Source organism: Maylandia zebra, linkage group LG7 (genome assembly GCF_041146795.1).
Source record: "Maylandia zebra isolate NMK-2024a linkage group LG7, Mzebra_GT3a, whole genome shotgun sequence".
NCBI classification, from domain to species: domain Eukaryota; kingdom Metazoa; phylum Chordata; class Actinopteri; order Cichliformes; family Cichlidae; genus Maylandia; species Maylandia zebra.
In genome coordinates this window covers 55,181,115-55,204,485 of record NC_135173.1, presented here as the reverse complement: position 1 = coordinate 55,204,485, position 23,371 = coordinate 55,181,115, and the positions used below count along the sequence as shown (strand labels likewise).

General features: G+C 39.8%; 1 protein-coding gene across 5 annotated transcripts in view; it reads right to left on the bottom strand.

Moving 5' to 3' along the window:
- The window catches only part of erbin (erbb2 interacting protein), a 51,535-nt gene that overhangs the window by 10,452 nt on the left and 17,712 nt on the right, over positions 1-23,371 (bottom strand). For all 5 annotated transcript variants that reach the window (XM_012918766.5, XM_076886717.1, XM_004549911.6 and 2 more), the window contains exons 2-14: positions 15,790-15,984; positions 15,476-15,593; positions 11,109-11,187; positions 10,881-10,970; positions 10,097-10,153; positions 8,267-8,330; positions 7,985-8,059; positions 7,146-7,290; positions 5,174-5,246; positions 2,975-3,104; positions 2,777-2,892; positions 2,058-2,127; positions 555-654 (exon numbers count right to left, since the gene is read on the bottom strand). In XM_012918766.5, the coding sequence (XP_012774220.3) occupies positions 555-654; positions 2,058-2,127; positions 2,777-2,892; positions 2,975-3,104; positions 5,174-5,246; positions 7,146-7,290; positions 7,985-8,059; positions 8,267-8,330; positions 10,097-10,153; positions 10,881-10,970; positions 11,109-11,187; positions 15,476-15,593; positions 15,790-15,975 (1,303 nt within the window). In that variant the 5' untranslated portion in view covers positions 15,976-15,984. The remainder of the gene's footprint in view (positions 1-554; positions 655-2,057; positions 2,128-2,776; positions 2,893-2,974; positions 3,105-5,173; positions 5,247-7,145; positions 7,291-7,984; positions 8,060-8,266; positions 8,331-10,096; positions 10,154-10,880; positions 10,971-11,108; positions 11,188-15,475; positions 15,594-15,789; positions 15,985-23,371) is intronic.

The window sequence follows — 23,371 nt, the reverse complement described above, 5'->3', positions numbered from 1 at the left end:
GCAGTCAGGCTGTGAATACTTCCAGCTTCCAAGCAAAAGAAAAGGCTTGATCGGAAACAAGCCCTAGCTAATAAACACGGCAAATGGTGTAAAGCCCGCCACAGGGCCGTAACTGTTCAGGCTGTGACAGAAATCCCCGACGTCTCAAAAAAGACTCGTGACCATTTCAGTAGCTCAAGCACGCCGACCACGAACCACTAATTACTCTAAAGTAAAGATACAACACTGTCAGTGTGAGCCGTCTGCTGTAAAAGGAAACCAAACAAACAGGTGCTTGACAAGAAGACGATGGCTAGTGTTTCCCCTGCTTCAGTCTCAGATAACAAGGTCTTTTATAAAATATGCATTTAGGGATCCTTGTAGGTCATCAAACTTTGTGAGGGTAACACAATATAGTCTTCTTAACACCTAAGAATGTCCATGAGAATTTAGGGTTTATGTCAGTGCTAGTAGTACTTAGTCCTGATGCTGAAACCCAGGTGGGTGAGTGAAGTGTTTGATAGTCTGCCACTTACAGCTTGGAAATGTATATCAAACAAAGAGCAGTTACTCACATTCCTCAATCCTAATTTGCTGGGGGAACATGTAGTTGGTCAGCACTGTTTTCTGAGTCTCTGGATCTTCCTCTTTCTGGAGTGGGATCAGGGGTTTTGACTGTGTGGACAAAATATGGGGTTGAGTGCCATGTAAAATCAGCAGCTCTTTGACAAATACATGGGACATCAAAAACGTAAATATGGAAGAGAACACTTAACCGCAGGGGAAAATAACACATCACAAGATGGAGCCGTGATAAATTCAACCCGTCTTCCCCGAATTCTACACAGCTATTTCACGCCGACTTTCTTCACTTCTAATTTGCTTTCACATTACTTTAACACATCTGGGTGCCTCTTCCTGTCATCCATTTGTTGATGAGGCTGTTCTAAGCTTGCCTTAGGCCCCCGTCTGCATTGTTGCACCTGTCCAACTGCATCCATGTGTCTTAGTGTTGATGTAGCTGTTGCAGACTGCCTGTCTTCGCAGTGTCCTTGTTAGGAGTTATTTAGGTAGGAAAGTGATTGTGGAAAGATATAAGGACCACAAAATTTTAGAGATTTTATTCATTACAAATCAGACAGTTTATATAAGAGCAGGACAGCAGTGATGGATGCTGTGTGGATGACTCTACATCTTCTCTCTGCAGCATTCTCAAACAGCTGCAGTTTCCTGGGGACAATTTGTTAAGGCACCCAAACAGAACTTTGGGACAGTCTAGCCAGGAGAGGGGAAAAGGCATGAATAATTGATTTGAGAATGCAGTCAAGAGTCAGACTGCAATTTGGAAATAAGCTGAACAAAAGCCAACACACTGAATCCACAGTGTCCCACAGAGTGTTCTCCATCCTTTCGTTGCCTCTGTATACTGACAATATGACCAGGTCAAGTATTCCTTTACAATAGAAAGTCACCCTGCTGTGACAAATTGGGATTATAAACCTTTTGCTCTCATGTGAGCCGACCAGACATTTCCTGTTAAGAAGTCCAAATTTCATGCACCTCAACTTGCCTGGTAATTTTGAACACCACTTTAATTCCGTCTGACTGCTGCAGTCTCGTCTTACAAATGCCCTCCTTGTCATTCAGATTTACACATTCAGTGGGCAAGGTTTCTTGTCTAGATTGCCACTCAAATAACCATTAAGGGGGCATTTTCTGAGAATCATTAGGATCCTTTTAAATTTGAAATACAGAATGACCCAAATGTGTTGATCAAGCAATACAGAGGTTCTTTATAATACAAGTGTTACTGGTGCTTCAACCTCTTTAGCTGTAAATGAACTTGTGCCAGAAACCTCTACTCTGTTTGAAAGACTGGTCATCCAATCTGACCTGCATTAGATCAGATGTCCTGGAAGTGGTTAGATGTACCTTCCTGCGAGCTACCGGGAAGGCTTCTTGATTTACAGCTGAATTTTTAGTGCGAGTCACAGACGCTCCTGCTATTGCTGTCCCCATCTGACACTTCTGAACCCAGAGGCCTTATTGTTTTATGCCTAATACTTGTGCAGCCTTACCTGATTTTCAGACAGCCACATTGCAGTCAGCTCAGTCAGTTTGGTGAAACTGTACGGAAGATTCTTCAACCTGAAGTAGAACAAAAAACAAAAAAACAAAACTCAGTCACCAAAACGCTTAAAACTGCTTTCCTGGGCGAGTTAAAAAAAAAAAGTCAATTTAATTCATTTTGTCAGGCAAATTTGATCTAAGCAGGCCGACTATAAAAGAGAAGCCTGGAAAATGTCGCTTTTTTCTTAAAAAAGGAAACGATCAAGACCTTACCCTTTTTTCATTCTAATAAGCCTTCATCACAATACTGTAATCAGCAGGTACAATTTCAAACATCACATTTGAAAATAAGCGTAAGACAAGACATTTGATTGCTTTTATTAACTGGTAGCTTTACATAGTGAAGGAATCACTGCTTTTAAAATGTCCTGGATTTAAAGTACGTAAAATTGATTATATATCATTTAATTTTATCAACTAATCTAACAATTGTTTTGTCAGTTATGTTGTGTAATTCTGATAAAATCTGGAACAAAATGTGTAGATTTCATAGTTAACATCTTGTTTAGTCTGAACAAAGTAAATAATTGCAAATAGATCTGATGCACAACAAAAAACAGAAGACTACAGCAATTGCGTGTTTGGATTTAGATAATATTTAAAATCAGGCCAGAGTTTCTAAAAAAATACAAAAAAAATAAAAATACAACAAGCAGAGAAGGCTCACTTGTTGTTGCTGAGGTTGACGACTTTGAGCTTTTGCATGTCGCCCATCTCCTCGGGCAAAGACTCCAGCTTGTTGGAATGTAGAAACAGCACAGTTGCCCTCTTCCAGTTGCCCATCTGTGAAGCGAGCACACCAATGACTCTCACTGCAGACAGTGAACACACGGATTAAAATCTACAAACCGATGCGCACACTCACCTCGGGTGGAAGCTGGGCAAGGAAGTTGTGATCTGCAGCAAAGGTGCGCATATTGACACACTGGCCAATGGTGGCTGGCAACGCTTCAATCTCATTGAAACTGCAATCCAGCTCATCAATGCATGTCAGCCTGATGCAGAGAGACATGGCAAAAATCCACTTTAATGGCAGTTTTTTTGCAGTTAAATTGCCAAGAAGTTACCACCAGCAGCCAGACACTTACAAGCAAAGAAATACTGAACATACTGCTGCAATGGAGAACACCAATACATTTTTTTTTTTTATTTAATTTCGTTTTTGCTCATCTCTGATTGGACATCTGCATGTCCACACACACACACACACACACACACACACACACACACACACACACACACACACACACCAGTATAACTTGAGACCTATTTATTAAATACAGTAAACGTGTTTATCTAATTTATGTAAATTATATCAATGCGCGCAATCTGGGATTAGACTGTGTGTGACGTGGTGAATTTATTTCTGCGGTCCTTTGCACAGTCACATATCCTACACTGTTTGCAGAGACAGAAAATTAGGTTGAGATGGAAAGAAGGATGATATGGTAGGATCCCTGTCTGTGGTACATTATTGTTCCTACGTGCTACAATTTCTTGGCTCTCTGGTTGCAATATCAATTTGTTAACAGGTGAAAAAGCCATTAACACCACCAAGTGGGCAGGTACTAAATTAAGATCATCTTAGCTCTAAACTGCCACAGACAGTCATAACAGGGTGGGAAATATTTAAGAAGATTACCAAGAGCAACATCAACTCCAAAGGAACGGCCAATGGACAGGGCTTCAATAACAATATTAAGATTTGTAGCTAAGCAAGCTATTACTTACTAGAAAGCTCAGGATGGCTGAAGGATGTTAAGCAGACAGCCATGTAATGTCTAGGATGTTAGCACAAGATTCACTTGGAGTTTTGCTCTTTCTGAAAAAGCTCTTTCAGACGGCAGCTGCTGGGCTTCAAACACATGCAGAAGAAACTGAACACAGCGCTGCTACCACATTTAGGTGGCTCTTTTTGTTAAGCATACTAACATGCATCTGGTTTCATTGCTTACAACCGTCAGTGCATTCTGATCTCTTTAAATTCTTCACAGAGACTATTAAATAATGAACAGCTAAGTAACTAAATAAGAAAAGCTCTGATCAATGTTACTGTACAGTGACGGTGAAACACAAATAGACTGATGCAAATGCAAATCTCAAATATTTCATGGGACATCCTTTAAGCGGAATTTTGCTGAGTGAAAAATGTAAATGCACGCTGGGTTTCATATTAATGCAAAGCAGCCCCACGTCCAGAAAGCTCATATGCTACAGTACCATGAAACGCCACAAGGATCTGACGCCTGTCTACTAAAAATACACCAGGGAAACAAAAAAAACCCAGTGGACAAGTGGCAAAGTAAAACGAAACCAGCTACATATAAATGGGGGAGGAAATGAGCTTGCTTAAACTAAAACCCTTGCATGGGATTAAGTTAAACCATAGGCTTTGTCACATAATCTACGTCAAAGTACATAAGGCGGCACATTCTAACATAAGGGGCAATTGAGGGTGTTTGAAAACAGTAATAAAAAACTGCACAGATACAATTGTTTTTATCAGGTAATGTAGATTTGTCTTTCTCATGGATGTTGGAGGGGATGGATTAAAAAAATAAAAGCATGGATTAAATGGAACCTAATCTTTGTCAACTGTTTGTCAATGATTCAGAGTAGAAAGAGGATCAGCGTGTGGACCTGGCTCGGTACTCAGCAGCTGGCGACTGAGGGTTTACCTGTATACATTAGACAGAAAAACCTCTGAATAGTAACACAGGATTTCATATCATTACTGTCTATGAGGGTCATGAGACCAGTGTTTACCAGCAGCCCTTCCACACTGAAGCAAATGGATGAACTGTCCTTAAATCGCTATGGCAGATTCAAAGACTTGACATTCATAACCACTCTTTATAACCATAGCCATTACTAAGCTACCAATCATCAGCGCGAGACCAAAACAGACCGAGCAGGGGTTGCATTCTCTTTAATGGGGATATTTACTTTTTCCAGAAAACATTTTATCAGATCAATGGATTCCAGATATAAAAAAAACGACACAATAATCCACTGAGCTCAGGGTTTACTCTGCTGTTATCAAATCTATTGCTGTGATGCTCACCCTCCAATGGAATCTGGCAAGTACATCAGCTGATTTTCATCCACTTTCAGTGCAGTCAGTTTCTTCAGGGTGCCTTTAAAAAAAAAAGGAACAGAGAGCTAGGATCAGGAAGGCGTCGACAACAGCTCAGATCAGTTATTGACTATCACTTGCTGGTACGCAGCAAAGAGGAAGATCCATTACACACCAGTTAATTAGATTCATTCATACTGTCAATACAGTAATGGCTATAGCAGTCGTCATCAACCATGATTTCAACAGCAGTGTTTGCATGAATTTAAAGGATTTTATTAGTCTTGTTTTTTGCAAAAGGGATGGGAGTAAGTATGCCATTCAAAATTATGACTGTCAATAAATATTATAAATGTAGCTTTACAATTTATTTCGAAAAATAGGCACCTATTTGTCAAAATTAACATTTGAAAAAGGGAAAAAAAAGTAGCCAACACAATTGTCAGCTGTCTGTCACCCAGTCGCACAGAGAAGTTGTCGGGCTCTGCACTGCTGAGGGTTAATGGGGCAGCATCGCTGCCACTGACACGTTCTGTTTGGGAGATTTTCCTTCCTACTGTCGCCAACTATAATAATAATAATAATGGATTGGATTTATATAGCGCTTTTCAAGGCACCCAAAGCGCTTTACAATACCACTATTCATTCACTCTCGCATTCACACACTGGTGGAGGCAGCTACAGTTGTAGCCACAGCTGCCCGGGGGCAGACTGACAGAAGCGAGGCTGCCATATCGCGCCATCGGCCCCTCTGGCCACTTGCTTATAGGGGGTGATCTGACTGTTGGGGTTTCTCCCTATTATTGTAGGGTCTTTATCTTTATAAATAACCTTGAGGTGAATGTTGTTATGATTTGGTGCTATAGAAATAAAACTGAATTGAAATCGAATGGAATGGGGTTCATTGGTTTCATAGCAATTGGCAGCAACCCCCACCAAGTGGCGCATACATTTTCCAGATGGTTGCTAGCTGGTCTGTAGGTCTGTGCGACAGAGGCCTTAATGCTGAGTTAACTGTGTCCCTCATGGCTGGAAGAAAACTGCTGATCCAGGTTGCTTTTTTTAGGCTTGCCCAGAACATCTAATATAAAAGTCTACATTATTGTACTCAATGATTTTATTTTACAGAACTTTTAACCTCATGTTTAAATCATATTTACCTTTGTGAGCCAATGTGTGTCTTTACACTGGTTTAAAACCTGTGGAGTTTTGTTTTTTTACACAAATAACTTTATTCTTAATATGTATAATACTAAATATCAGTTTCTTAATTTTTGAGCAATTTATTTATTTTTACTGGTCACTTAACAACTTGTCACAAATGTAACCCAAATTGAATATGGTGTTTTATTTCTATTTGTCCACAAAGAAAAACAAAACGACGCAGTGAATCATAAATGAGTAAGCTGCATTGATATTGCTAAATGTTTCATACCCGTGACATTTGAATACATGAGTAATTGGAACCTAATTCATTAGAGATGAATAAGGGTTGGGTAAAAGCAATCCTGAGCTGTAGAAATATCTGAATAATTGTATTTCTTCTGTTACAGACATCACAATATGTTATGAGTATCTCACTGTGTACTTCACTACAGTTTTATATTGTTAGCATAATTTGGTTTCATCAAAAACCAAAAATAACACTGAATACTGAAAAATAAGTAAAAGGTTATTATGCAGCACATCAGTTTCATGCTCTGTTGCAATTATATATAGATCAGTTTCTATTAGAGAAAATGACACAGAAAAATAAAGTCTTGTGGTAGTACTGTCCCGTCGGCTCACACTGCAAGTGCTAAAAGAGACATAGAAAGAGACAAGAGAGGCTTTTTCACTGATGAAGGGCTTGGAAAGATTTAAAAGCTGGCAACAGCTAAAAGAGAGTTAAGGTGTTTCATAACAGGTCTTCTAATACGGTGTGTGTGTGTGTGTGTGTGTGTGTGTGTCAGATCTTTACCGATGGAGCCTGGCAGCTGTGTGAGAGCATTGTTGGAGAGCAGAAGGTCCTGTAGATTCTCACAGCCGCGGATTTGTTCATCCACCATCTCCAAGTTGTTCTTCGACACGTCTAGATACACCAGTTGTTTTAGTGTCCCCAACATCTGCACAAAATAAAATAAAAAGTCACCCTTAATTTATGCAGCAGTATGAGATGCAAACTGTGGCAGTAAATTAAAATGATCACAAACAAGCAGTTAACTAACATTTTCTGCAGTGAAGTAAATAACTATATATGCAGACATGATATAATCCCACAGTGGGAGACAATATCACACTTATTTTAGGTTGAAAACACTGTTCTGCTAATAAAATGAGTAACACTTAATGGTTTGTTTCATACTCCACAGACGTCATGGCTTATAAAAGGCCAGATTGTGATTACAGCTGATGCTACTGAAATGCTGGCAGCAGAACTAATGCTTTAATTATGACCCACTTACAAACAAGCTGGTCATTTGGATGAAAGAAGAGCCTCATTTAACAAATCCTGACTGTCAACACACCGACATAAGAATTCATTCATAGCTGATTTTTTTCTGGGGGACATATGCAAACCCAAAACTATGCATTTTGTTGTGCGAGTTCATCCTACGACAGAATCGCATTCAAAGCGCAGCCCTCTCTGCTGGTTTTAGAGAGCTCAAAGTCTGATGTAAACTGACTGCAGCTCGTTTTGATGAAGACTTGAGGAGACACACAGTTTTGGGGGGTTGGGGGAGAATCGAGGGAAATAATCTCAAGATGATGTGTTAAGACGCAGCAGTCACTGAACGGGAATATGAGCGTATATGATACCCCAGGTAAAAAGGTCAGTTTGTTCCCGTCCATCCACAGCTCCTTGAGTCCAGTCAGCCACTCCACCACCTCAGGCTGCACATGTAGAAAAGAGAAAGCACGTAGTTGTGAGCAAGCTAAAAAAAATGAATCACATTATCTTGTATAAATGACGGTTCAGAGTGTAAGGAAAAGAAAAATTTCAACATACGTGCTTAAAAAACCAAAATAGGACAGGGAACAGATTAAGGAAGGATGAGGTGAGAGCCCCGAGCAGTGACAGACTGACTGAAAGATACTCACCACTTCAGTGAACTCATTACTCCCCAGGTCCAACCTCTCCAGCTGTGTGAGCTTCTGCATGCTTCTGCAGACACACAAGAAGGAAACATAAAAAACAAAACAACAAAAACACATGAATTTCATGGTTTACATATTAAAGAAGAAGAAAAAAAACAGCCATAAGAAAATTCCTCCTCTATGCCACTATCAGTCAGTTTTCATGCTGTTCGATTTGGAAAGCACACATGCTCCGCCTTCGCTCCTGTCACTGAATAATTTTATGTGGAAATAAATACCTTTTAGAGCTTAGGCGTGATAGAAATATGCTCTAAATAATGGAAAATGTGCCCTAAGCCTTGCTCCAAATTTTCTCTCACATTCAGGCCACAGGCTCACATTCTCCCCTACACTGTAAACACGCACTGCTTACAACACTGATTTAACTGACCACAGCACAACAGACAACTGGAGAGAAAATATTTTCATAGAGGCTTATTATTAGTGATTAAGAACAACTCTTTCCTCACAGATCGAATAACAAGACACCTTTGAGGACATTTGTCCTTTACTGCCAGCAGCAAAAAACAAAAACGTAGCACGTACACAGACACGCGCATGCGCAAATAAAAGCAAAATAAAAATAAAACATTTCCATTGACTGTCAATTTCACAATGTGAATATAAAAGTTGATTAAAAAGTATAATCCCAACCCTAAAGCAAATCAAGACACCGTGAAAACTGTGTTAGTGGAAATGTACTTGTGGGACAGAAATGATACCAAGGAACGAACAGCGTTTCTCCCCACACCACAAAAAACCCCACACCAAACCAAACAGCTAAAAAAGGGTGAGAAAGAGCTGTTTTGGCTAATCTAGAAAGTGAGTTCACCAGTTAAAAAAACAGCACTAAGGGGCTTATGACCCTGAGCGAGGAACACTGCAGCCTTCTTTAAAACACTTGGTTTATGCATGTGCTCAGTGTGTGTCTGTGCACCAGAGGAGAGAGATGGAGAATAGAGGCAGCAGCTTCTACATGAAAGCCCTGAGAAGACTTCTATTGCACCCCTTTGCACACATTGTTTACATCTCTGAAATGCTTGTGTGTTGCACTGGCAACGCTCCCGATCATTAGTCCCTTTCTTTGTCAGGCCTCCAGACTTTAACAGGTCTGGCCTCTGTCACATAAACACAGCCAGAAAAAAGGGATCCGCTCCGAGCTGTGGCACTGACTGTACTGCACTTTATACACCGGCTGGAACATCAGTCAGTGAAAAATAAATGCAAAAAATAATAATAATAAAGGGGAAATTATAAAAGGAAACTCAGACAGAGGGGGGAAGGGGAAAAAAAGGCAAGTATCGTTAAGCATGGTAAGATGGTAAAGCTAGTCAAGTGTGACAGAAATTAAAGAGAAACCAGGGAGACGGTGACTTCCCCCAAAAATCACCTGGAGCTTTCTCTAATATCTGTGGGACATTCAGTCTCACAGCACACTTCTCAAATAGCAAAAAGACCTTCACCACTGTCTCAGTAGAGGATTATAAAACCTGTCAGCGCAAGTGGCCAAGTAAAGGGGACTCTTATGTAACACAGTGGAATTTAATACTACAGTTAGAGGTTTAGAGAAAGAGTCTATGATTAAAACAAAGGATAAAGGACAGACATAGCAGGGGGTGCAAGAGGAAGAGGACAATGAGGAAGTAGGGATTAAAAAAAATAAAAAATAAATCTTGTCGCAGTTCATAAAGCGACTTAATTTCAGAGAGACTCTGCTTTTATTATTATTTTTAATTAAAATGAACATTCTTCATATTTCACATTTGGAAGGTTTGCTAAATAAAAACCACCTACTTTGGCAACATCTTTAACTGATTCTCCCTCAGCTCCAGGATTTGTAGCTTAGTCAACCTGCAAGCAGGAAAAAAAATCATTGTCATAATTAGTTGATTTTCCCCAAAAGGGATATTATGTGAAATGGCTTTTGAAGCTTAGCGGCCATGATTTTCTCAGCCGGCTTATCTTTCACTAAGCAGCTATGATGTGCAGTTACATGACAGCAAAAAAAATCTGATGTAATCTTCTCTTGTATAGAACTAGTACTAAAAGGAAGAAATATAAAGATGGAATCAGCACCAGATCACATCACGTTTTCTGCATTCAGAAGGCTCAACACAAACTTTGTGTAACGCGCAAGTAATGAAAGTGATTAATAATCTGTGTAGCCTAACTATATATTGAAAAGTATAGTAAGTAAATGTTAAGAAGACAACATGATCATTTTAAATAAAGTGATAATTTTTTAAAGCTGTGTGTTTCTCCAGTATGACTTAAATGTAAATGCTAAAGAATTAATGGTAAGCCAGGTCTGAGAGATATAATAGTTCTGTGTATGCTCGCTGCATCACTTTTGTGCTGTTGACATGACATAAGTAGTACTTGGTCCTGGTGCCACACAGCACAAGTGTAGCCCACAGTATGAATCAAAATCACTTCTACTGGGTCATCTTATCGAGCTAGCATCATTTTGTGTTGCATTTCTGCGGTTGTTAATGACTTGACTGCATTTAGAAAATTCAAATGTCAGTATCATGACTCCATCAAGTCCAGCGTGTGACAAACCAGGGAAGAAACCGACCTGCCGAAGCTGGCTGGTAGGAACTCCAGAAAGGCATCGTTCAGGTAGAGCTGCGTCAGACTCAGAAGCTGAGTGAAGCCTTCAGGGAGCCTGATAACACATGCAAAGGCAAGAACGCGAATGAGAACACACAAGCAGCCTCGTAAGCCTCTGCAAGAACACTAGGAACCCAAACTTTATAGGGAACATTAAACTAAAATGTGTTAGGTGAGGGAAAGTCGAACTCACTTGGATATGGGATTCACACTGGCTTCTACAATTGCTAGGCCTTTGCAGTTCTTGATGTTCTCTGGAAAGTCCTGGATGCCTGGAGAGAAACAGAAGTCATCAAAAATTATCATCAGCAGGGCAGGAGTACGACTACAAAGCTACATCTGCTCAGTGTATCTCAGCTGCTTTGTTACTGCTGACACAAAATGAATAACTCCCGTCAAATGAAAAAAAGATAAAACATAATGAAAGACATCTTATTTAACACAAATAAACAACCAGAAAGGTTCTCTGACTGAACAGAGTGTGATCGTGGTATAATAAGAGCAGCTCTGCACCTTTCTTTGCCCTTATTTTTTGTCTTCACTGAAAAGAGAGAAGAAAAGTGCAGAACTGCATGCGGTTACATAATAAAAGAGCAGGAAACAAAGAGCAAAAACAAAAATAGAAGGTGAGGGATCTATTTTGAAGTCTGCAACTTCTCACCAAACCTTCACAGCAAGGTGAGCATTGTGACCAAGTCTCACGGTTTATTTCCACCTACTTTCTTTTATGCCCACAACACTTAGGCTAAAGTGCTTTGTGTGGAAGGATAAGCTCCATTTAATGTAAACACGGGACATGAAGCTCCGGTTCATGAAAATGCCACTACATCCTTTAATGTCTGTTTAATCTAGGCTGCTTTTACACTCGTTTATAGTCCAAGTACCTTTTTAACCTCTCTGTTCCTGAAAGGGTTTTGCCGACTGTGCAGGTAGAGAAGCGTATGGACAGTCAGGCTATTTTCCCTAACTTTGGATCTGTACAACACTCATGGATTTAAAATGAAGCAGTCAAGATGCAAATCAATTTTTTGCATTCACCTTTAATAATTTACAGTCCTGTCTTTTACACAGGCCAAAGTAATTGGACAAACATAATTATTATTACTTAAATGGGAATCTGTAGCAATCCTTTCCACAGACATCATTAAATGCTGCATGTCCTCCCTCGAGATGCTCTGCCAGGCTTTTGCTGCTTCTTTGTGAGTCTCTCTGCTTTCAGCTTTGCTTTCACTAAAAGGCATCTCAACTCAGCTGAGGTCATGTGAGTGACTCTGCCATTTAAGAACATTCCCTTTCATTGCCTTAAACAACTTTTGGGGTTTTGGGGTCATTATCCATCTGCACTGTAAAGCACCAGCCTTTTAGTCTTGCAGCTTTTCAGCACAGTGTAAGCTATAAGTTTTAAAAATCCATCCTGTTGCTTCAACAGTCACTTTATCTAGAAACACTAGTGAACCAGTTCCTCTGGCAAACATACAGTACATGCCATGTCATTTTGAAAGAGGATGTAGTATGAGCTCTTCCTTGCCTTTTGTATATGTTTTTTTTCTCTTAACATCTTCCTGGTACAAATTGGGTATACCAGAACTGGAAGGCCTTTTGTTTTCCTTTCAAATTACACTGACCACACCTTGGTCTAGTTAAGAGTTCATATGAATCAAAGGAGCTTGCAAAGAAAAGCGTCTGGACTTCTTTAAGTTACTTGAAGACGTTTCACCTCTCATCCGAGAAGCTTCTTCAGTTCTAAGGTCAAATGGTGGAGAGTCCCAGATATAAACCTAGTGGGAGTTTCCCCCCACAGGGGGACAAAAGGACCCCCTGATGATCCTCTAATCGCCTGAGCCAAGGTGTGAAACTGGGTGTGGGTCCCAATCAGCCCGAGTTTCGGGTGAGTTCATTGTGAAACCTGGCCCCACCTTATCATGCGAATTCCTGAGATCAGATGGCCCAGGATGTGAGTGGGTGTTAAGGCGTCTGGGAAGGGATCTCAAAACTGGATTACAGATGGCAGAGAGTTGGTGTCGTAAACCACCGCCTCTGTTCAAAGATGGTCGCTCACAGTGGACATAGATGGCTTCTTTCACTCCTCTTTCAAACCATCTGTCCTCTCTGTCCAAAATGTGAGCATTCCTCGCGAGGAATGCCCAGACCTCTACGTTGGAGAGACCAAACAGCCACTTCACAAGCGCATGGCACAACACAGAAGAGCCACCTCCACAGGACAAGACTCAGCAGTCCATCTGCATCTTAAGGATAAAGGACACTCTTTCGAGGATGCCAATGTTCAAATTTTGGACAGAGAGGACAGATGGGCCATCTGATCTCAGGAATTCGCATGATAAGGTGGGGCCAGGTTTCACAATGAACTCACCCGAAACTCGGGCTGATTGGGACCCACACCCAGTTTCACACCTTGGCTCAGGCGATTAGAGGATCATCAGGGGGTCCTTTTGTCCCTCTGTGGGGGGTTACTCCCACTAGGTTATATCTGGGACTCTCCACCATTTGACCTTAGAACTGAAGAAGCTTCTCGGATGAGAGGTGAAACGTCTTCAAGTAACTTAAAGAAGTCCAGACGCTTTTCTTTGCAAGCTCCTTTGACTACGATGACCTGGATGACTGAGAACCTTCACAGACAGTTCATATGAATAGCTACCAAATGCAAAGTCAAACCCCAGAGTCAGCTCCAGATTTATTTTAAACAATGAGGAAACAATCGGGAACCACACCTGCTGATGGAGCAGCTTACTATTCAAATGTCCAACTACTTCTGAGCTGCAAGTAATGAAGAGACCGTTTAAAAATGGGTGTAATTACCAGCCAGTTAATGCAATTTTCACTTACATTCACACTTGCTGGGGATTTATGTTTTGGTGGGGAATCTGTGCACATAACCTCTGTTACATCCTAACTAGAAATATAACTACACAATGACTGATTACTGCTGTGCATTTATTGGCTTTTTCTTGGCAGTTTTTGAATTTATTAGTGATCGAGTGATGACCATTGCCTCAATATAGGGAGGAAAAATAATAACACCGATCTAAGGACCTATAAACATCAGCAAATTCCTAGAGGGAGACTGCTGAAACTTTTGTAATGGATATTAGTGAATGTACTAAGAAACGGAAAAACAAGAAGGACAAATATGTTTGCCCCCCAAAACCCCACCGCAACAAAGTGTCCAAGGAGGGAAAAAATATAATTGTCCAGCACAAGCATAAATACTGGCAACAACGTCTGCCACTTACTAGGTTACATTGCAGCCACTGCAGGATTCCCCACAGAAGTCTAAATCACGCCTTGTGGTCAGTTTTGAAACACTAATTAACCCAAATCCATTCATGTCTTTGGACTGTGGGAGGAAGCTGGTACCCAGAGGAGACAGGGAGACATGGACATGTAAACTCCACACAGACTGGTTTAGAACTCAGGACCTTCTTATTGTGAGGCAATAGTGCTAACACCACCATGGAGCTCACACACACATGAGTGTGGGTGGCCATCTGTCTCTCTGTTAATTGGCTGACAGCTTGACAACCTGTCCAGGGTTGTCAATCTGTCCTTCCCCACCTCTCACCCTATAACAGCTGGGATAGGCTCCAGCCCCGCTTCAATGGATAAATGTAGAAAGTGAATGGACAATTAATGCAATATTTTTGTTACATTCTTTGAATTAAAACTGGAAGTCATCCATTATGTTTTTTAAAAACTGTCAGAGTTATTTTGTTGTTGTTCATTTGTCCTTGTTTAATATCATACTTTTTAATTTTTCTACTGCATGGTACTGGTTTTCTTTCAATTTACAAAAGTCTACTTTACAAATAATGATTGTGATACGGAGGCTAAAACTGTGTCAATTTATTGCAGATGTATTTGATATAAAAACTGAATATACATTTTGTTGTTGTTTTTTTAAAAAGGCAGAAATTATTTAAACAGCAGAGTCATCTGACTGATTCGGTGTGCAGCCTCACACACTTTGTTCTGCACCTGTTTTTTGTTCTAAATGTCACCCTAGAAGAGCACCAAGTGTGTCTGTGGAAAGCTTTCATCAAACAGGCAACATTTAAAGGGCTTCAAGTACAAAGCCCTGTCATGTTCAACAGTGCAAATGTTTAATATCAAAGCAGTAAATGTTAAACTTTGACAAATGCCGCTGCTTCCGACTCTACAAAACAGTTGACAATTCACCCTGTAGATATTTTGTTACAGTGTGTGTGTGAGAGAACCAGCTCAAAGAAGCTTTATATCGCCCTTTCAGTTTTTTCCATTTCACTTGAGAGAGAGTTTCTAGCTGCTTGCAGGTCTGAGCTTGTCCACTTGCTCTATTGATCGGTTTTTTGAGTCATGTTGTGACGTAAACACAGCAAATTAAACATGCTGTGGCATTTCGCCTTGTCTCATCTTTGAAAAAGCAAATCTAAACAAGGTATTAATGCGTTCATATATTTTCTTGCCGTCATGACAACAAAAAGACAGTTTCGACGTTTGAAATTTCAAAGGAAAGTTTTCAGGCTTTAAAGCAAAAAGGTTCTACAAAGGAATCATCCTGCTTACTGTTTTTGCTGACATCAAGCTCCCTGAGATTGATGAGGTTTGCGATCGCTGCTGGCAACACTGCCAGGTCGTTATCTGGCATGCTCAGTCGGTTGAGTAACTGGCAGTTAAACAGTTGCTTGTAGAATGAGGAGGGGGGGGAAAAAGAAATTATAAACACCATGTGGTTTAACATGTGGTTCACCTATACAGTCTCATGAGAAATGTACAAATGTCCCGACTTTTAATAAAGCTCAACTGTATCCCTCAAAGACTCCTAGCAACAAAGATGTACAAACACTGAAGGTTTCTATACATCACAATGCATGCCTTACTTTAGGCAGCTCCTCGATCTGGTTGGCATCGAGGTAGAGTTCTTGCAGGGTCTTCTCGAAGTTAAAGATCTCCTTAGGAACAGTCTCCAGGCTGCAGTGGGAGTAGTCCAGCGATGTTACGATCTCCTCCTCGCCCCGCAAGCAGCGGCATGGTACCAGACGAACAAACAGGCTCCGCTTGGACATCCTGAGGCACTATGGAGGGAAAATGGAGAGATATGAAGAAGGAGACTAGGACGATAAGGAGGCAGACTGGTGACTAGTGCTACTTTCACATTTCACTTCCTGTGTAACACAAGGATGTTGACATTTGATCAACTTTAATGAAATGGAAATGATTAAAATCGCACATTTAATTTGAATAAGTATGACAACAAAAAAGCAGCATCAGCCCGTAGAGTAACAATCAAGACTTAAATAGATTAGAAAAATGGATGTGAAACAACGGTCATGTTTAGCTTCTGGTGCGACTTCCACAAATCACTCAGATCATCATAAAAGGGAAAATTCAACATTTGTCAACCTTTGCTCTCACATTTAAATCCAATATGACTATTAGTCATTATTGTTTCTCACAGTTTCTAATAAAGCACAGAAGTAGGAGGAAGTAGTACCCATTTGATTTACAATTCTGTTTCTTTCAATAGCCACGGGGCTGCCGGCTATGTTTACTTTTGGTCGTCTTACTTTAGTCTGCGATATCGGATAAATTTAACCTCCCCGGAAAGCTGTAGGAGGCTGTCTCTTGCTAGTCTGTAAATCTCATCTCCACATCTGAGGAGGAGGGTAAAACTGTCACAATGGACAAGGCAAACAAACACTGGAATTTAAATGGAAATACTTGTTACTAGAGAATTACACTTAAAAATAATAATGCAGCCCAAAATCTGTCCCAAAGCACAGTACACTGTCTGGTGTGTAACGGCTCTCCAGGCACTTTTGCAGACGGACCTCTCAAAGCAGTTGGCAAGCTGCATCATGCACACTCAATACTATTATTTCTTCCAAGGGAATGGGCTGCCAGTTTTTTCCTCAAATTTGCATACACTGCACATAATCACTGCCAGTCACACAGATTTTTACTGAACAAAAATAACTTTTATTTTAGGTCTTCAGTAAATATCCTGGAAAAGACGGACTCTTTCTGTTTACCATTTGGGAAAAGCCAATTTTCACATCTAACTTTCCATAAATATGCCAAATGTGATGCTGTTCAATGAAGTGGAGGATATAAATTCAAAAAGTAAGCCATGAGTCAGCCATTATTTTGGAAATCCTTGTCCTTGACTGGTTTCATGCAAAGCTCTCTACACCAAAATAAACTGATATCGATAAGACAGAAAATCTTTTCTGCTCTCAATGTGGATGAACAGATTAAAAGGTGGATAGGAGGGGTGTTGTTAAGCACTGCTGGAAATTAAATGCATGTTTTCTATAGATCAAATCTACACAATTTTTCATCAAAGTGCAGTACACACTATTGAATGTGACTTTGGTCAACAGGGGCTTTGTTTGGACCATGCAGAGACTGCGACTTTCCCTCCCCCTTAATCTTAATCTGAGTATTGTCATAGAAAATCATCTCAGAATACTTCATCCGCTCTGTATCTTGTCTGGCTGACAGAGCCGCCGAAGTGTGGTAGACTTTAAATTTTCGTTGCATGCTTTATGTGGGTGAGAGCAAGTATTTCCGTTAGACTTTGCTACAAACAGCAACAGCATACTTATTTTAGGGGTGATATTGGGCCAATAAAAAGTAAAACACAGACCTCTTTTTCTAGAGAGTGCAAAGTAGTAGAGACGGCAGTATGATCTACTTGTTTGCCACAGCTTTTGTGACAATTCAGTCCACAATTGTCCCAAATGCAGAACCAGTCAGCTATTCTTCCATTTCCCACTCATTAATAATGGCTGCATGTATGCACTCACCCACACTCACATGAAGTATGCACATGTAAAAGGCTGTCAGCCTCCCACACAATCTTCTCTATGGAAGAGGCCAGCTCATGTATAAGTACTTAGAGTAATCTGGGCCATCAGCAGAGGAGACGACAGAGGGCCTGCCTCCATTCAACCCAAGCAAGAAGAAATAAAGACATGTATGATGCATGCTATTAAGAGTGGTCAGAGAGGGAGGAGGGAATGCAGCATGAATTAACAGAGAAGGTGTAGTAATTATGAGTTAATGTAAGGTATGCAAAAAACAAACAAAAAGGTCAGGCAATCAGTGAGACTTTTTACTTAATACCGGTATTTACAGTATTTGAATTTATGACAACATACCTGAAAAACTTTGTTTTGTATCTTAAACAAAACCTTTTTTTTTTTTAATGGATCCTGAGTGTTAGTCATCAGAGCCGAAGAGCTGTACTGCCACGTAAAAACAGTTTTTTTTAATAACACTATTATTCAAGGTGGTGCGCTGCTTCGATGTGAAGACGAACAGAAATGGACAAGATATGCTGCACTGCAGGGCTGGCTGGCCCAAAGAGTAATCTGGAAAGCAGCACACTAATGAGAACCGTACTGTCTACAACAGATCGGTTTATCCACTGACCTACATGTTACGGGACAGATGACTGACCACACTCACCCAACTTCAGTCGATCAGGAGCTTTTGACTTCTTAACTAAGAAAATTCAAGACATGCAACGGAGATTTCCAGACATGTTAAGCTCTTGGCTGACTGACATTTTCTTTCTTAGCCTACTTATTTCGGCAAAGTATTTACTTGAACCATCGTGCTAGTAAGTGCTTAGGCTGATGGGACGGAAAAGGTTAAAAAGTAAAAAAAAAAAAACCCCAAAAAACTTAAAAAAAAAACAACACTAGCTATATTTATTCATAGATTTTCAAACTGTGTGGGTGTGTGTGAATAGTCAGCATGTGACTTTGCAGGCACACTTTCTGTGTAACAGTAAATGAAACAATCTAGAGGGCAAGCCAGTCACAGAATCCCACTTAGTTCTCCCACTCAGAGCCAAAAAAAAAAAAACCCACTTCCCTGTCACAACCCTTTCCCTGCAACTTAAGTGCCTCCCGGGTCAGTGGTGTTGCTATAGATACTACAGTGAATTGTAGAAGCAGCTCTCAGACATAAAAAGTCATTCACAAAACACACAGCTGAACTCACTTATTAACTGCGTATGTGGAACGCGTCTCACTAATAAAATACAGAAACGGCTGTACAGAAAGAGGTCTATGCAAGAGAACTGTACAATGAAACTGTGAAAATGGCACATTTTCAGTTTTTACCATCCATTTCATGCCAGAAATATCTGTGTGAATTCTGTAAAAGGTCACCAAGGTCTTCCACTGTGGCCAACAAGTATTCAATGGCCAACTTCTAGTTTATCCAGTAGTAGCAGTAGTTTGCTTTAGTGACTAATAAGTCCCAATTGAAAATAATTGGGGTAATTGCCCATCAAATGCTTTCCGCAGAAAGGATTTATACTCTCTGAGGTAACCAGCAGTTAAGCTCAGATATAGTACCCACACTGTAGTAACTTGTGCTCCGTCTGTCTTTGTTTTGGTGACTAACTTTTCTCACCTCCATGGCATGCTCTGTTCATTTCTTGTCCTCTGTCAAATTAGCATCTCTACCCATTTTACAAACTGAGCAGCTCACTTCAAACTTTGAGGCACAGCTACATTATGTGCCAGTCAGCCCAAAAGCTGTCTTTGAATCGTTGCTTAAGGATCGTGAGCATTAATGTAATCCTTAACTTCATTTCAATATTAACACTGTAGTGTTGAAAATGAAACTGCAAAACATCTGATGAGTTTATTCTGAAATTCAGACTGTTCCTGTTGTGACATAAAGGCTATTCTGCAAAACACTGCCAGAAAGCTGAACGTCACCCAACTGTATGTACGGAAATACGGTTCTCACAGAAATACGTAACTAGCTTTAACAGGAATAAAAAGAGAAATAGGCTGACAAGTACATCACACTCTAAGATTGGGAAACAGAGGCTTCACAGCTCAGCTAGTACACAGTATGGGATGAAATCTTCATTCTTTTCACACAGAAACAACAAGAACACTCTCACAAGTTTTCTAAGAAAAATGATTTGATGATGGACATTTTGAAATCATTATCATAACCAAAGATGCTGATGCTCAAGACTCAATGAGTCATCTTCACTACTTTGTTACTCAGCAAGCCTCACTCAGTACGCGTCTATGGAAAACAACCTAGGGCCAATCACGGAAGCTCCACTCCTGCCACGCCTACAGGAACACAAACACAATGGCAGCTGAAACGGAGGTTGTGCACCTGCACTTAGATATTCTATTGAAAACATAATTAGAAAATAAAGCATTTATGATTTATAATTCACGTACTAACTTTCAACTTTCACTCGGACCAATTCTCATCATTTTATATTTTTCCAAAAAGGTTTTTCTTTCTTTTCATTTAAGTGAAGCAATGCTTTTTGAGCTTTTAAAGCCCTTAGTCATTGTTTGAGTTTCTAGAGAAATTAAACAACAATAGGAAATCAAATTAATTGTAAGCACATCAACTCTCAAAATAGACACAGAAGGTATTGTTGATGCACCTTCGTGTGCATTTGTAAGTATCGTGGGTTAAATTGAAGTGCAAGTATAGTGTTTGACGGCAGCAAACGGCTTGTGTTATTTATAGTACATGTCTGGTTGATATGGCAGAATGTGATTAGTATGGGGTAGCTCTTGCCTTATGAAAGGAGCTTTTGATCCAGATTGCAGGGAACTGTTACATGATTTCTGAGCCACAGCTGAAATTTTACATTAGAGATTATGACGACAGAAACAATACAGCAGCGAGGAAAAGAGGCACATAATGACCCGCAGACCCCATGGGATACATTTGAACTGCTTCTCACTGTGATGGAAAAGGAAAGGGAAAAAGTAACTTCCTTAATTTGGGGAGGAGTGCTAGTCATTTATAGATGTGTTTCTAAAATGCCACTTTAACTCCTTTTGAAACTGAATCTTATTCTTTACCATTCGATTTGTCAGTGGAAAAACAAAGTGCAGAACGCAAGTTGCGAGATTTACACAATGCTTATTTTCCCAAATGTCAAGTTGCACAACCTTTAAAAGAACTACAATCCTTGTATATTTCAACATGAACAAGCACATACTAGCATGAGACAAATTGTGGTGAAATTCAACTTCAGTATTCAAACCACACTTAAAACATTTCTACATCTGTAGACTAAATGCAGACTACTCGGATTTGTAGTCATGATCTCATGCTTGTATAAATATAGACACATAAACAAGATGATCACTAATATTGATATTTACAACACCATCAAAGAAAAATTTTTAGTTCACAATTTTTGCAAAATACGGTGAAACTTGATCTAAGATCTAGCAAGACTCCTTTCAATTTTAATTCTGTAAACCCCAAACCTCTGTTAGCTGTAAATTTGAAATTACAATGAACTTATATTATGAAGTACAGCTGAGATTAAAGTTGGTACGGTAAAACTGTGTTCTTTACTGAAGAAACACCACAATAAAATCCCTCGAGATTTCCTTTCCTCAGGCCACCTCATTAACAACATTACATTTAAATCCAGCAGGCACAACAGGAGAAGTGTTGCTTGTCAATAATGCAGATAGATGTTGAGTTAAGACAGGGGTGTCAAACTCAAATACACAGTGGGCCAAAATTCAAAACTGGAACAAAGTCGCAGGCTAACGTTAATATTTATTGAAAAAAAAATCTTCCTCTAGATATAAGAATGAATCTTTTCTTATGGACTCAAACAAGTTTTGCTGAAAAACTGAATATGGAACAAGCAAAGCTTAATACTAAACAATATATATATTAGCTGTATAATACCAGTAGGCCAGCTCTAATAGTAATTTGGTATGGCTTCGCGGGCCAAATTTGGCCCGCGGGCCAGAGTTTGACACCTATGAGTTAAGACAACAAAAATCAAGCTGCTGACTAAGACACACAGTCAAGTTTTTCTACCCCACATATTCTTAATCCAAGAAAAAGTGTACTTTTTTTCCCCCAAATCACAAAACAACAACAGACTAGAAATACAGCTGAGACAGGTAGAAAGGTAAGCCTGTTGTCAGTATCTGTAGCAGCTAAGTGGAACCTGAACTTCCAGTTTTGCTCCCTCTTTGCTTTTGGTTCTCACCAGCGATCTTAGGTCTCAGTGGTCTTGCGTGACAACTGAAAACAAAACCGTGATTGTTTTCTTTGAATTTCTGGTGAAATGAGGCAGTGCAACCTGATCTCCAACAAAGAGCTTTTACAACATCTTCCCAATTTTCTCCTCTAAACAGATTGGCTCTGACAGAATACATTCATACTAACGAGAAGCATATCAATCTCAACACTTGCATGCGCCCAACAAAAACTCCTCAAAATTAGAATACTGGAAGGCTTTGGAAATGTAACAGTCCATTATCACTGCTAAACATGCTGAAGCTCTAGAAGGAAAACACTCAATGGGAACACTTAGCTGTGAATCAGCTGTTAAACAACGTGCTTATAGTAAACGACACAAAACTGCTCAAGAAAACTAAAGAATTTAAATATATGTAATGACTGCAGTGGACAAAAATCTGCACAAACTCAGGCCATTATTTGCTTCAACCATCCCAACAATTTGCACTATTGACTAACAACACACTGTTTAAATATGCAATCCTCCCACATGCTATGTTACACAGCTATATGCCTCCACCCCAGCTAAGTCCACTAGGATATTTACTCAGAAAGCATTTAAGTTGATTTTAATGGGTGTCATTCTGGGATGGCAAGTCCCTTCAAGTTTCATCCTCATTTAGTGCCCCGTGTGTCGATTTAAGTTTATTTATTTTATTTTTTTAAATGACACATACACGCACGCAAAAAAATACTTTAAATATACAAATGGAGATGTACTTGAGGTAGTCTTATTTTCAACTCATTTATTCAGACACTGAGAACTAAAGAGATGGCGGGATCTCCAGAAGAATGATGACAATCAGGGAAAAGGTAACTCGCATCCAAAGATGGTGTCTTCTCTGCCTTACACAGGGGAGAAGCATGTTCAGAAACTTGCCTTCTGTGTAAGCTACTAACAATCTGTCCTACAATTTGCTTTTTTTCCACTTTAAATGTTAGAATGTCAAGTAGTGTGTCTCAATTCCTCCCTCATTTCATTATATTTTGCTTGGAAAATTGAAAACGGTGCAGTGACTTTTTGAAATGTGCTTTCATACATTAGAATACAATATCTAAGGCGAAAACAATTCTAACAATGTTGTTTGGTATGACCACCTTTGTTTAACTCTTTCCTGTCATTTCTTTAGTAGTCTTCAGGAATAGTCCTCCAGTGTCCAAAGCTTCTCTCAGATGTGAGCTGGGTTTTGTTCTGTTCAGATTATCCCACGTTGCTTTAATACAGTTGATGTTTGGGCTCTTGGGAGGCCAATCCATGACTAAAAAAAGTGTTTGATTGTGTGTTTTTAGGCCCAGGTATGGTTTCACTGCATTAGCAGGTTGTTTGACATATCATCATCATGATTATTGCGCTTCCAAGTCTTTAAAAATTTATAACAATACACAAAATGTATGAAGATG